This window comes from Chaetodon auriga, chromosome 5 (genome assembly GCF_051107435.1).
Source record: "Chaetodon auriga isolate fChaAug3 chromosome 5, fChaAug3.hap1, whole genome shotgun sequence".
In the NCBI taxonomy this organism is placed as follows: Eukaryota; Metazoa; Chordata; class Actinopteri; order Chaetodontiformes; family Chaetodontidae; genus Chaetodon; species Chaetodon auriga.
This window is the reverse complement of record NC_135078.1, coordinates 24,153,738-24,169,819: the sequence shown is the minus strand read 5'-3', so window position 1 is coordinate 24,169,819 and position 16,082 is coordinate 24,153,738. Positions and strand designations below refer to the sequence as shown.

At 44.7% G+C, this 16,082-nt stretch overlaps 1 protein-coding gene across 3 annotated transcripts in view; it reads right to left on the bottom strand.

Annotated features, from left to right (window-relative positions):
* Positions 1-16,082, bottom strand: part of adgrv1 (adhesion G protein-coupled receptor V1) — a 103,563-nt gene that overhangs the window by 16,989 nt on the left and 70,492 nt on the right. For all 3 annotated transcript variants that reach the window (XM_076730479.1, XM_076730480.1, XM_076730481.1), the window contains 3 exons: positions 10,641-10,757; positions 6,015-6,193; positions 2,757-2,914 (listed from right to left, as the gene is read on the bottom strand). In XM_076730479.1, the coding sequence (XP_076586594.1) occupies positions 2,757-2,914; positions 6,015-6,193; positions 10,641-10,757 (454 nt within the window). The remainder of the gene's footprint in view (positions 1-2,756; positions 2,915-6,014; positions 6,194-10,640; positions 10,758-16,082) is intronic.

Here is a 16,082-nt window from a genome sequence, read left to right as displayed (position 1 = left end):
GCTCTCTGCCCTGAAAGAACATCATGTCTTGCAAACACACCTTGTGTGTTCAGCGGGGGCTGTGTTCATGTCTTACCGATACTGGTCCGATTGTAAATTTAGTCTGTTGATGTTTTTTTTTTTTTTGCATCTGGCACAATGTCAGAGTTCCAGTCTTTGCTGAGGCACAGGAACACCACACACACACACACACACACACACACACACACACACACACACACACACACACACACACACGGTGGTGTACTCGCTTGATTTCACTGACGTCAGAAGTCATGCCATATCTTGCAGGGCCCTGTGAGTTTAAACATGTGGGCTTCTCTCTCTCTCACACACACACACACACACACACACACACACACACACACACACACAAACAGCTATGGACCAATGAAAAACACGTGATGAAATAGGTATCATTTATCCTGTTTAAAGGTAACACGTATGATACTACAGACAGAACACATGGAGGCAAACCATGATTTTTAATGCTCGGTCTTTGTCTGAGCGCTGCAAACTGCAGGACTGAAACAGATCTGAGTTGTTTTAACAGTGCCTGTGGCTTTTTAAACCAACTCTGACAAATTGTCGGTAAGTCCAGGGAATGAGCGGAGTCGCTGTCTGTGTTGAGAACAATAAAATATTATAGGCCTCCAACATTTGTTTTACTCCTTTGGTCTCTGGACATGTTGAAACAAAGCCAATACTGATATATTACTCTGATAAACTACAATAAAGAAAAAGAAAGGAAAACTACAACTAAATACAGTCCAAACTGTGTGTGTGTGTGTGTGTGTGTGGTGCTCATTCTCATACGTGCACGTGTCTGTGTGGTGACACTGTGTCATTTGCGTCCCGTTGAAAAACACTGATCCATCGCTGCTCATACTTTGATAAATAATGTTGCCGTCTTGTGTTTTGAATTCATTTGTATTCTCATTCATGAGCGGCCTTTTCACAGTGCAGCTGCTCCACACAAAACTGGAAACACATATTCACACCTCAAGGGAACTGTGCCACACACACACACACACACACACACACACACACACACAGAATAAGGGTTTCTCTGCATCCCACAGAGATATGTCTGTGTGTTTGCAAACACTGCAAATACTGTATGATGAGTAATAGTTCATAATATCAATACATTCTACTACCAGACACATGTACACACACACACACACACACACACACACACACACACACACACACACACACCAAGTTACAGCCCAGTTTCCAGAGCAACTGGGTATTTTAAGTGAAAACATGATCTCTCCCTGACCCTAACGCAGGGGTTTTCGCGCCTAGACCTAAGCAGACCTTGACCACGGCGCTGTCACTATGTGACATTGCTTAATTGATTGATTGATTATTCAAAAGTTCATTTCTACCTGACCTTCCCGGTGACAGAGCCATCTTAAACCTGATTGGTCAAACTCTATTCGATCAAATTTAGCTGTGCCCCGATGGGCCTGTTTGTGTGTTTGTTTCAGATGTCCACATTTAGTGGAGAGCAGAATAGTGCTGATGCAGCAAATCCAGTGTGTGTGTGTGTGTGTGTGTGTGTGTGTGTGTGTGCGGGGGTGAGTGAGTGAGTGAGTGAGACAGAGTGAGTAAAAGTTTGTATGAATGTTTCCAATTTCTGAGTGCGCACGCTGTAAACCAGCATTTACTCAGAGAAGGAAAAAGGCTTACAAAGTATGTGAGTGCATGTGTGTGCGTGTGCATGCTAAATTCATGCATGCACACACACACACACACACACAGGAAGCTGCAGGTTGGCATTTGTCAGAAGTTTTAGAAGCTGTTGAAACCATGGTAGATCCATAGCATCCACAGTGAAATGCTCCCGTCAGGTAAAAATCCCAGACTGAACTTTAGCCTCATCCTGGTTGGTGAATGAGAAAGTATTGATCTCTTGTTCATTATGCAGCTCTACCTACCAGCAGCCCAGCAAAGCACTCTTTGGTTTCCTACACTACTTCACAGGCCACACACAGCGCGTAAGGCAAACTGCTTGCCAGCCAAAGGACTGGCACTAATTCAGGCTTTGCTTTGTCATTGGAGGGCCTTGAATGAGCAAAACAAGCTAAAGCCTGCTGATTCTCACCGATGGCCACTGATTACAGCCACTGAGGATCTTCATGTGTGGGCAAAGCGACTGCACTCAATAAATACGACTGATTTGTACTGACCATAACTCTGTGATGCTTATTTCCCTGCACATCGCATGTGGTAGAAAGGTTTTAGAGCTGCCGTATAAACCCAAAGAACAGACTGTATTACACACATTTCAGCTGCTTTGTTAAACTGAGTTCAGCTCTGTAAATCATTCCATTAAGTCAAATAAGTACAATGGCTGAATAAAAGAGCGACCGTGAGCCGTATTTCATTCGGAAAAGCAGCATATTTTGTTCCTGTATCATGAAACCTTTGGGTACACACACAGCAGACAGAGACGGAGCCTGTGAGCTGAGCAAAACAGGGGCTTAAACTTTCAGTCAAAAATAGGGGTGGAAGCAGTCTAGTTCCTGAGGGCACTGCGGTGACAGGTTCCTTGTTTTTGTGGTTTGCATGTGTGCAGAGTGAGAGATTGTGTAATCGCACATGTAAGCAGTTTCATCTTGAGTTCCTATCTTTTTATGTGCATTCATATTTTCATCTCATAAAGCAGTAGCACAAGAGTTCACGTTCTCAAATCTCTGCTTCTGCACAACCGTGTTCATTTATGCACTTGCGTGTCGATTGGGCACCTGTGCTGTTGGTTCGTCCGCGGTAAATGTCATCGTAGGCCTTCCACTGATGGGTAACCTGGTAGGCGTGGATGAATACGACCAGCACTGCAACCAGACAGATGAGAGGCACCAGCACCGCCGTGCACAGAGCTGCATAGATGTTTGGGATGAAGCACCTGCAGGAGGACGGACAGAAATTGTTTTTTGTTTCAGGGTATGCAAAAAGAAGCAGAGTGTGCACACAGAGAAGAGGAAATGGAAAGAGTGAGAGAGAGAGAGAGAGAGGGAAGTGATGCTAAAGAGCATTAAGAGGCGTCCAGCTCAAAGGTAAGCTCTACAAAACGGAAACACATTACATGCCTTAACTGCTCTATATTCATGTTTCACAAACAGGATCTGCCTAAGACTCACAGCCTTCTTATTCAACAGCAGCAAAATAAGTATGTTCTTAACTCTTCTGAACCCTGCAGCTACAGCGGGATAACATCTGAGGTCAAAGTCGCTTAAAAGTGCTTTTCTAGTTGAGGGACAGAAGAACATTTCGAAGAACAAACAACACGATTACAGCGCGTTGTTTGTTCTTCGAAACGTCTCCTGAGTTGAACGGGAGATGAATACGGAGTGGTGATGTGAGTTCACCTGCTGATCCTGCCTGACAGGCTAAAGACAAATAATGAGATTATAATAATAATAAGATCTTTATTAAAAGCTATCAGATTTGGGTATTTTTTTGCATTTCTTATAAGTATGATCAAGTTATTTCTCTGTTGGCGTGAGTCAGCATGTTTTTCACTCTCTATCTCTCTCCTGCTGTCCTGGGAAATCTCAGCAGTCCCAGCTTCTGTCCAATCATGTTTTTTCACTATTAGAGAATGAGTGAATCATTTTTCCCTGGGAAAATCAACATCCTCATATAAACTGCCACACAACCATCAAAACACTCTTGTGACTTTGTCCTTTTCACAAAACAAGCTCGGCCCCTGGTTCGGTGGGAGCGTGAAAAACAGATAGGACCTCACCGCAGGCTTGAATAACCGCAGAGGAATAATTGGAGCTATGCTAGCCACAACATAACATGTGGTATGCCAAATAAAGCATTGCATCACCCTGCCCCAGCAAGACAGCCAGACTATGAGAGCGTAAACACGCTGGAATATGAATATTTGTTCTGCTGTGGCCTTGTGAGAGGATGAGATCCTACTGTGCCGAAAGTCTCACAAGAAAGTAAAGAGGAGGGAAGGAAGAAAACATGAGGAAGAGGCCCATTTCACAAACGTCACGGTTAGTTAGAAGAAATAAAAGAAAAAAGAAAGTGAGCAATGCCTTTCATGGGCGATTTTCATAGAAATGCTGCTGCTTCTCTTTTGTAAATATACTCTACAGCGTGTACAGTTTGAGATGGTGGGTCACTTAAACACAGGGCCTTGTTTGAGGATCACCTAATATAAAGATAATGATATAAAGGATGTGGAAGCTGTAAATTTACATGTCCGCAGGTAAGAACACAAAGCAGCCTGCATGGAATAGCCTGGCTATAAAGCAGCCGAACTAACGGTGCATCAGTCTGTCCAGGTAACACAGTTGATCATATTTGACCCATTTAAGACTTCACAGCTGTTTATAGATTGTATTTTGTTTAAATCCAAATCAGATCCAAATGATGGAGATTTGCTGCACTATCAGTAACTGTGCCGAAGAATTATCTGCTTCATGAGTCTGTTGAATTTTGCTTTTTCCAGTTGAAATTATCAATGTGTCTTTCATCTCAGAGTTTATCGTCTGCTTTCATGTTCACAGCTCACACTGAACCTGAAACTGTCAGATCAAGGATTATCCATCACTGATCATGAATCCTCCCTGACAGTCATGACACAGATCTTAAAGTCAGGTGTGATCAAATAAGTTCTCCATAATTATCCCGTGATATCGAGAAAACAAGCCGTCTTCTTTTATTATCGTGTGTTCTCAAGCCTTTAGTTTTCTCGAGATAACAAGATAAATTAACCTGTGATCATGACAAAACAAGCTTTTGCTACCTCAAGATAATTAACTTGTGATCTTGGCTTCCGTAATGTGCCACAATTAAAGTTAAATGAGGTCCAACCCGCAGAGCTCACACATAATGTGAGACCCAGCTGGATGAAGCCTGTGTGAGTACACACATGTAAGTCAGCGCACCAGCACAGTGATGATAGAAGCAGAATCACTGATTTAATAGTGCCACTCCCTATTATAAGCTCATCTCACCATACCTTTTTCAGTTGATAGAGTATTTATGGCACAAGTCTGTACAACTGCAATACAAATTCAATCTATATGACAGAAAAAAGGTCTGAGCTTGACACCTGTCTGCACGCAGAGTGAAACTGAGACAGAGACAAAAACGAGACGGCGACCTGTTTACGCTGACGGGGAGAGAGAGAGGAAATTCAAAGGCTGCCTCATTCCCTCAAAGAGGAAAGCACACTTCCAGCGAACCTGACTGCTCCTCTGTGTCCTTGAATCTCTCATGTATACGCTCACTGTGTCACACACGCTCACCCAGAGGAAACACGCAGACACACTCAATCCCAAGGATAACAGCCACGCCTGAGACCACTGGCTAATTTTAGACGTGATTTCAGGGTTCAAACTTCATCAGTTGTTGACTTCGCCCGTCACGCACGCTTGATCGCACACGGACGACGGCCGTTCAGGCACATACGCTGCGACGTCAGAAGTTTACTTTGGCAAATACTACACACATACACACACACACTTCAACATAGACGGACCTGACTGGAGACCACTGTGCAGGTTTTTGCAAAGTGACCTCATCTGTTGTGTTCTGGGATTCAGGTGCTCTGTACATAGATCGGTTATTCTTAGCTCTCTCGCTCTGTCTCACACACACACACACACACACACACACACACACACACACACCCAAAGCCACACAGTACAGGGGTTATTTCAGGTTTCCCCTTCCTCTGCACCCTGTTGTGTGAAAGCCTCCACCCCGAAGGTAAAGACTTGAGTTTCTATGTGGGGTGACGCATTCAGTCATTCAGCTGATTGGTCAAGCTGCCTCCTCATATGACATCACCGCCTCAGGTGCTTTCTGTTTGCTCTACTCCAGCCTGAACTTCACCTGAGCCTAAAACAGAAACTGAAGTCACCACGACCGACTAAGACCAGTTTCAAAAACACACTCATGAGTCCTCCTATGAAAACAGTTTACGTTGACATTGGGTCCACCTGCGTGTGTGTTTGCACGCGTGTGTTTTTGACACTCACACGTCTCCTTGCACCAGGCCGTATACGCTGTGTATGGTCCACCCGAAGCCGCCGAGCAAGACGATCACCAGGACAATGATGACCACAGCAGGAAGTCCCCAGCCCAACAGGAAGTAGAGCAGATACCGCCGCTCTGTGTGCTCGTCATTCATCACCAGCACTTGCCAGAAGTTCACCGCCTGGGGACACAGTTCAAGGGAACAACTTGTGAAACAGACGTGTCGACACCTTCACAGTCTACATCATTTCTGTTGAGAGGAAAGTCAAAATGTTTGTCATTTTTTCTTTTGCTTGTGAGGACATTTGGTCTGCAGAGTGAGTCGAGCAGCACAAGCACACTTTTATCACACCCACAATAGCTATGTTTGCTTTGTGATCTAGCAGGCTTCGTTAGTCTCATGCATCTGATACACTAAGCCCTCCATTGTTACATAAACAGTCTTTGTGAACACCTGTTGGTTGCAACACAGACACAAAGTCTTATCCCCGCGTGAAGACCTCAGCAGCCAATCACGTCTTCCAGAAAGTTTTGAACCTCTGCACCGGTGAGCAGCGATGGGCAAAGGTTAATTTTAAGTTTTAAAGTCAAGCTCAAAGGTTAAAAAAAGGACCTCTCCACTGTCCAGGTTTTGACCTTTACTCCATCAAGCCTCATTAGCACCAAACATTTTATAGCCCGTTAAGACTTAACTTAAACAAAAAGATTTAGGTATTATCTGCAAAGCAATCAAGCTCCTTCTTCGGGTTCAGAGTAATAAACATTATGCAACAGCTATTCCGAACGCCAGCTGATGATGTTTGTGGCTGTCCATCTGTCTGCGAACACTTTAGAGGGACATTCGCACAGAGGGCACTGTGATGCAACGAATAACAGCAGTTTAAGGGATGCTGACCTCTCCCTCAGATAACCTCTGTCTCCCCCGGAACCGCATTCATGTTGTATAACCACTGACACAACAAGCATTCTGCACAAGCAAAACGCAGCACACAAAACGACACTTCAGTTGTGTAACAGCTTGTAACAGCACGATGTCTGTCACATTCAAGAGCTGATTCTCGTTGGCTGTGAGCAGGCCGGAGCTGTTCAGGTACAGTGAAGGGATTACGGTTAACTTTGTGCTGAGCTGTTGCCTCTGCAGTGGCTGCAGCGCTCACTGACTGTTGACGCTGCAGCCTGAGAACAAAGCAATTTTAGCTGCTCACTACTTGGCTTGAGGATTGGTTATGCTTTTGCCTTTGCACTGTGCTGATTGTTTAAAGTGTCACTTCAATCACCAAATAACAAAAAAATCATAATTTTCTTACATCTAGCTCCTTACAGCTCCTTCCTATTGAAGAAATGCTCCCTTGAAAACAGTCCATTTCACACTCAAAGTGTGGCAGAAATCTCACAGCCAAAATCTCAAATTCTTGACAAATACAACTCAAACTATCCGCACTGCTGGATGCCACTCAAACACTCAACCGATCCTTTAAGAGTCACCGAAGCACTTTTGGGAACACGTGACCACACGGCTGGCTGACTGCTTGGCTAGCCTGATGACCGCTGGTGGCCACTTATCCATCCACTATCACAATCAAATACATTTGTCCACGAGCGAAACGCAGGCAGCTATCATCTCACTACAAAGCTGTGAAATTGGCAGCCTGGCTGGCGGTTTTTCTGGCTAACTACCACAGTGAAGCAGCGTAGAAATACTCTGTAGGCCAGTGCTGTGGATTTAGCAGGTCTTTCCTGGCTGGAAGAGCTGCACAGTATTGTTATGTAATATCATGAAGTTTCTCAGCAAACTGAGGTTGCCTCTGCGAGCCTCTGCAGTCAGGAATAAGCCGGTGAGGATGGTGGTTAATTTATTGGCCGTTTTCTGGCATTATGTCAGAGCATATTCCCTTGATCAACTATCGGACGTGCACATCCATACACACGCACACACACACTGCAGTTATTGATTTCTTCTTCATGGTTTGAGATGGGTTGCTGGCGCCTACACACATCAGCCACTTAGCTGAAAGCAGCTACCTGATAGGGGGTAAAAATGAGCGGTGAGACGTCTCTGGGGTCGATACTGAGACGTCTGTGAAGACAGAAGGGTATTAGTGCCACACATCAATGAAAGGCGGAGTGGCAGCAATATTTTCATTGTCAGCTACTATTGTTGCTGACAATAAAGAGGAGGAGACTCTTTTTTGGCAGGGATGTGGAAGAACAAGGGCAATTTAAGAAGAAGTAAATCAGTGTGAGTGGGTGAGTGAGGGTACGAGCAAAGAATCCTGAGTAAAATGTTTTCTCCAAACAACATTGTTCCACCTACTTGAACTCCTTCTCGGGTGAATCATTGTTTATGTTTCTTCCACTCGATCATATCAGCTCTAACTACAACCATGTGTGTTTAAACCTTTAAACCTAAACCTTTTCACGTCAAAACACATGTCACCTCGCTGCCAAGTCTCCTCTTCCAACACGTCTTAAGCCACATGAAAGCCGTTTATCCCTTAAGATATCCCAGAGGCCATCTGGTAAATATTCTGATATGACAGAAAATACAAGAAACTGCCTAAACACACATACAGCTCTGTTGGGTCCCAATATAACCCTGCTGTGGTCGCTCTCCATTAGCTTATTCAAAGGGCTAATCTTATTATACTGCACCAATAATAATATATGTGCCAGGAGAGATTATATCCACTACACAAACAATGATTATGTTCACGAACAAACGTCACACTTTGTGAAAGATTGAAGAGCGATGGAAACAAAGCAACAGTCAGTTACGCACGAGGGGGACAACAAGAGGGGGAGATGATGGAGTTCATGTGGGGACAGGGTCGTGTCGGGACGCTGCTCCGCTGCCCAAGTTTATGTGCTGTCCCCATTTTAATCCAGTCTAAATGACTTGAACGCATTCTTGTTATCCGATTCATGGTTCACAACAGACCAACAGTTGTAAGGGATTTGGAGTAATGACGACAACGGATCACATTTCCCACAATAAAATGTGAAATATCATTTGGGCCGGAGCTTTCGTTACAGTTTTCATAACACAGTGAGCCACCACCCAGGTCAAAAAGTACTACAGTTTAGTGTGTTAGAAGCATAATTCAAGGTCAGGAAAGTCATTACAAGTACGGTTTTACTGTTTATGCTTCATTTGAAGTATGCTTAAGAATTAATATTCAAATTCTGCAGTACTTGAAGTGGAATTTCAAAGTATTTGTAAAAAAATGTATTTTACTGTTAGCGTGTTACAAAATGTACTAATGTTAACTTTTAAAAAGTACTTTTAATAGTAATAAAGAGTACTTATGAAAAGTAAGTATATTTCTGTATATTTCTGACACATCTGTGATATAATACAATCAAGTATTACTAAAGTGGTGCTCAAGGACTTCTTGAGTTTACCAGAGGATGACAAAAATAGCACAATGTGTACATTTCTCACAGTATAATGTTTTTTCACCTTGGTTTGCAGTCTTATGTATGAATTTTGTAAATAAACAAAACAATAAAATATAAAAAAAGTTGCTGATGATCTAAGATATTTTTGAGGTTTTAAAAACAAACAAATGAAGGAGGATTTATGTGAATTAGGTAAATGAATTAGTTTCAGCACAGGGCAGGATTTGGAGGAGGGGGGGTCTGCTGAGGTAAAGGCTCCATCCCCGGGGGGGGGGGGGGGTGTTCCTCTCTGGAGGGGCTGACGGAGTACTCGGGCCCACGTTCACCACATTCCTGAGCTCTATCAGCAAGTCACAAGTCATCGACTTCTCTCTGAAGGATTAGAATGGGCTTAGACAAGATTTACACTGGCAGCTAAAAATCTTAATGTGGCATTGATCTGATGTTTTTTATTAAACTGTATAAAAATGAACTGATAAAACAAATGTAGTACTTTAAGCAGTAATGTAAATCAAGCCTCAACGTCTTCTTCATAGCTTTGTTCTTGGCAGTTTTGTCAAAAGAACAGGGAAAAAGAAATAGAGGGCAGATGGTTGGGGGGGGGGGTGTTAGTAGCTGCTGGGGTGAGGTGTTGCTAAGCGGTACCAGTCTAGGGTCAAGGATCATGTCAAGCAGCATTCTGGTACCTTCATCTCACCCTCTAATCAAAACCTGCCTAAGCCCACATGGTGGAGGAATGAAGTTTCAGTTATTACGTAAAAAACACATGCTGCACGTAAGCGACACGAGAAAGAATGGGAACCCTGTTCATGCCAAGTCATGAGGAAAATGAGCAAGAGAGGGAAAGTTTTACTGACAGGTGCCCTGAAATAAGAAGTAATCATATCACAAAAGGCTGAGATTAACCACAAGAACCTACAGTGAAGAATTAAAAGTGAAAAGAATCAAACTTCAGTGTAAAGTATAATAATAATTAGGACTTTTCATCTGCTCTTCTGTACATCTTTGACCAACAGACTGAATTTATTGGCCCTCTTGAGTTACAGCTCAACACTTGGGTCCCTTGTCTGTCTGTACAGGCCTCGTTGTTGAGGCTTTGCAGACTGGACAGACAGTTTTACACGGTGATGAGGGATGGAGAAACAGCCTCCACCTCATCTCTTTATCCAGGAAAAAGATCAGAAATAAAACAAATAACTCTGATTACATTATGGGCCTTTTGCTGTTACCTGTATGAGCATCCAAAAGAACTGACTGAGGTGGAAATAGTGAGAGAAGAGCGCCAGAGCAGCACAGCTGTCCTCTGAAAACACTCGACCACGGAAAGCTGACACCAGGAAGCAGATCTGTAGAGAAAGAGAGAAAAAGACAAATTTAGAATCAGGTACCATTGTGTGTAAATGAGCCTTCCTTTAGCCAAGGAAGCAGCAGCAAGGTGACGTCTGCAGGTACACGTGCACCTGTTTGCTCTTATTAGAGAACGTGGTGACATTTTCTGACCACCTGACACGCTCGCCCACGCACAAGTGCACTCCTCGCAGTGTCAGCGGGTCATACTGCGCATGAGGCCATGCACTGCTTGTTTCTAAGTCTATACATTTTTAAAGGAGACAGCGGGATTCAAACAGCCCCCCCCCCCCTCCTGAGGAGAGAGATCCTATCCTGCAGACCTGTTACATCACCATGCAGCAAGCTATGCAGGCGGGAGCAAAAATAAAAACATCGACAACATAAACAACGCTGACAAATATGCTCTTTTCGTATCATCCCACACGCACAAAGATTTGTACAAGTCTGTGGGTGCACTGCAGAATCGCCGCAGAAAACAGCTTGTGGTAAGTGTGTGTGTGTGTGTGAGTGTGTGTGAGAGAGACAGCAGGAGAGAAAGCGAGAGAGAGAGTTTTGTAGGCGGGAACGCATCACGGCCAAAATTCAATTTGTAACATTGGAGGCAGGACTGTGTGGAAAACCCATGAGGGCAGCAGAAAATACTGCTGCTCTGCTGTCCATCAGAGAGCTTCATTAACCTCTGGCACTGACAGAGTGCGGTGCCAATGCAGTCGGGCGATTGTTACATAACCCGCAGCCTGTCGGCCCGCTGCCAGCGCTACGGAGCAGAAAGAGGGTGAATGGAAGAGAGCGGGCGCCCAAGGATGTGGGGCGAAAGATAACTTGGTGTCAGATGTTACTTACATCGTATTCATTACACTCGGCAGTCATGCAGCAGCAGACGCAGCTTTGGGTGAAAAAGGAAGGTTTCTGCTTCACACTGAGTATATGTCTGTGAGTCTCTTTACCCCACACACACAGTAATTATCTCTGTTACCTCAACACTCATTTGATTTGACTAAACAAAGCCCAGAAAATTGTTCTGCAGACAGACAAGATGAGCTCTTGATATATCCAAAACAAGCTAGTGTACACTGTCGGTGCCACCCCATGGTTTCAGCTAATTTGTTTAGCAAGACCGTCCCCATAGTAACCAGGTAAATAGGCATGGCGAGCTGTGACTCTCATATACAGGGACACGCAGCGTGTATTTGTTTGCCTTGGTTCGTGTTCAGGTTACTCCTAAGAGAATGACATTAGTGACGCGGCCTTCAGATGACACCATAAACCTTGCCCCTGTGCCTGCGATGACTCCTCAGATGTCTTTTCTCTACACGATTTCTTTTGAAGTGTGTTTTTGCCCTCTTCTCTCCCTCTTTGTGGGTTTTTTCCTTTTTCCTCTGTCAGCCACCAGGAAAACCCTAAATAACCATTCCTGGTTTTTCCAGCTCTTACTAACCCTGTCTGCATCCTCTTGTTGACTAAGGGGAAAAGTCAGGGTCTTTTTTAAAAAAATAAGACTCATGAGTCAGTTTCCCATCCGTGCTCCTAGCCCTGCAGGGTGTGAGTGGGAGGGATGGCACAGGAAGGAAACTCGTGCCTGGACTGCCTGGAATTGTGCCTGAGCGCAGAGGCTGTTCAGGTAGCTTATGGGAACAAAGATTATGCGGCGGGGTTGTGTGTTTTTGGCAGAGAGTTAGCCTCATTCAGCCAAAGGCACAGTATGACAGACCATCTATCCTCTCCAAAGCAAAACAATGGGGAAACTACCAAGCGAGAAATGCTAAATAAACTGCCGGACGCTAGTCACATAATCATAAGCAAACAAGCTGTACATACACGCATGTTTGTTTAACACAAAAGGCTCTAATTTGGTGAAATCAAGCATATAGGCACAGTCAAGTGTAGCATACACAAAGGGGACGGCAGCACACTTTAGGTATTTTTGTGGCTGTCTGCACCAGTAAGGGCACACATGGAACTGGAGTGGGTGTGTTAGAGGCCTCTAACAATCACTTTGGCTCAGCTCATCCCCTCACAACAGCGCTGTCAATACTTCACTTGGCACGGCTTCAAGCAGTGCACCCACACAAATTTACTACAGCCTTTCGTGACAAACCCTAATAGTCTCAGGAACTATTGAACCACTGAAACTACTGACCTGTGCTGAAACGATGACATAACAGGTTGAGAGAAAACGGCTTGTAGGGAAAGGAGGGCAAAGGGCTTAGAAGAGTGTGTGTGCGTGCAGTGGTGTGAATGGAGTTTCTAATGGGTGGCAGCTCCCCAGTGTTTGTGTGTCTGTGTCCTGCATGGAGGACTGGGAACTACCTGGCTCAGGTCAAGGACAGAAACCTGCTTAACAGGTATGATGAACCAGTCTGCATGAGCTGACAGGAAAGAGATCAACAAAGATTTTATTTGATCAGAGCGAGTCTGATCGCCATCTGCCTTTTCAAAAGGCCCTAAAATAAGATGTCACACAGGCACAAACACAAGCAGAAACTTGACCTTACTCTTTATTACTTCTGTGCCTATTACATAATACTCTATTGTCACTGCTCACCAGGGTGAGGTAACATATCACACTTCATGTCATATGGCTGAAAAAGCAGGCCAGAGCCTGAAACTCCATTAAAAAACAAGATCAGAAAGTAAACCACTTAGGACTTACAGTGATTCTATGTGGCTTACAATAACTGATCTTCCTCTGTTACTTCACATGTTGTGCAGAGAGGCAGCAAAGCTTTGTCATTAATCGAGCCATAATGGGCTATGAGGCTAAGAGATTAAGAAAGTTTGGGGGTAGAAAACTCTACGGACCGGCAGCAGAAGCAGTGCAGCGGTTGCTTGTGAGGAGTCAATACCAATAAGGCCTTAAAAAGGATTTTGGAGGAAGAAATCACCCCAAACTTCCTGTAATCTGAGCCTGACATGAACTCGAACCTGTTCACCACACAGTGAGAACAATCTCTACTCTGAAACTAGTGTGAGAAATACGGTGAGACTGCGATAAGGGAGTTACCTCCCTGGAGCTAATTACACTCAGAACAAACAAGCTGAATGTACCAGGACTGTTACTGTGTCCCGAATGCACAGCGCTAACTTCACAGTGAAACAGGAGAGGAGGAGGAGCGGGTAATGGGGAGTCCATCAGGTTTCGTGACAGAGCAGAAGGATCCTTCAGGCAGTTGTCAGCACATCAGCAGAACTGACACGCAAACTGCATTAACTAATTAACTGTGACACAACAACTTCTTAACAGCCTTTGATGATATAGTCATGTGTGAAGATAGAGGGGAGTCCTCGGGCAAATCAAACCCAAACTACATTCATTTGTTCTTTGTCATTCCTTCGTGTTTCTTGAGCACAGTGAAGAGACAGAGACAGAGTCAGCAGCAATGCTACAGGGCTACGATTGATACGGATATGGCTTTTGTCGAGGCCTATTAGCTGGGATAATCTAAGTACGTACTGAGGCCAAAGTCACAACTGTGCCCATTGTTCAGTCAATTGTGACAACAGCACAGGTACATGTCAGCACTGCAGTGATGACGACCTGCCACAGGGGTAGGTCAGTAGGGTGGGGTGGTGACAGGTGTGGATGTGGAGTTCATCAAAGCCCTACATACTGCTCTGTCCTTTGTCCCCAGGCCACCTTCTCTTTTGTGTAAGACACTCGGAGTCGACTTGTCTAGACCCTCAGGCTACAGACTTATTAAAAGCAGAGACTGGGAGGTGCTGCAAGACTAAACACAAGTCATGTCAGTGCAGCATCTTGTGTGCGTGCTCTCGTGTCTGGTAGAACAGGAATCACCGAAGCTCTCACACATAATGCCTGAATGCCACTAATTCGTTCAACAAAGATTACATATCAAGATGCTGCTGTCACGCACGTGTGATTTTGCCGGGAACACAATGCTGTCAGAGAGCAAACGAGACAGAGAGAGAGAGTACGACGTGCAGAAAGGAAGATATTACTGTGGGAGACAGAGGCCATGAAAAGGCCTTTGAGAAAGCATATACAAAGCAGCATATGTGGCCTTGTCATCAGGCCGAAGAACTCAAGCCTGAACTATTGGTCCATCTCCTCTGCTAAATGTCCAATCAGAGAGCTCCCCTTTGTTCTGCGGCCCTGAAGCACCCAGGAGACTTTCAGTTTGCTGTTCCTGTTTTTATTGCAGATCCACTGCTGCCTTGGGAATGATTCTGCTTATCTTTAGATGAGATTTAACCTCACTTTGACATGATTAGCAGGTCTGAGAGAGACAAAACGCTCGTCCTCAAGTTAGCAGTGGTAAATGAAAAACAGCAAATCTGCATAACGGCAAATGGCGTCACCTCAAGAGGGCTGAAACAAAGAAGAAGAAGATGTATAATCAATGTCCATGCACAGCAAGCAGAGAAAGCTAGCTAGCTAGCCAGCCGTCTGCCACAGAACACGATATGTCAGGAGTTGTCATTTTTACCTTCTCCAGTGTGTCATCTTGAACAATCCCCCAGCTTCCCCTCAGATCCATACAAATCTCGTAGGTGATTCTGAACTCAAAACTTGCATGCTTGCATCTCTGTTATAGGGCCAAACAAAGGAGATGAGAAACATGCTGCAAAAACAAACTGCACACAGGAAACACGATATTTTGGAGCAGCCACTTTGTGCTGCTGCTGGTTGCAGCTCCCATTCTCCCAGTGAGTTTTGCAGCTGATCGATAGCCTGTGTGCTGACGCTAACGTAGCTAAGTGTACCAGTGAGGCTAAAAATAGCATGTGCCTGATGCATTACATCACTGAGGGAATGGGGCCTTAGCTCTCTGCCTGCCAGACTATCCATCTACACTCGTGTCCAAAACACTTAACCTCCACCTCTCCCCTCCTCCAGCACCCCGTCTCCCATCCTTTTCCTCTACCCGCAACTCCCTCTCCATCCTCTGCTCCACCCTTCATCTCATCTCCCCCTCCTCCTCCTCCTCCTCCTCCCTTCTCCTTCACCTCCCCCTTCTCTCTAACAGCTACCGGTCTGATCTAGCTGGTTCCAGCCTCAGCCTGCACCCTGGGTGTTTCCTCTTATTCCTTTGTTCAGAGAGAGATAAAGCAAAAGAAAAGAGAAATGTGAGATTATCATCTCACCCTCATTCACTTTATCATTTTCTCACGGAAGCAATGGCGTCAAAAAACTTCCCTTCTCGACACCATCACGCCACCTCTTCTCATTCGCAGGTGACCATTTCACACAATCCAAGCAACTGTAGCAAAGGCAGCATAAATATGTCAAATTGCATATTAATCTTCTGCTTTAAATGAGTAAGGGGACTGGAAACTGCATTAATTTCAGTGCCACTCTC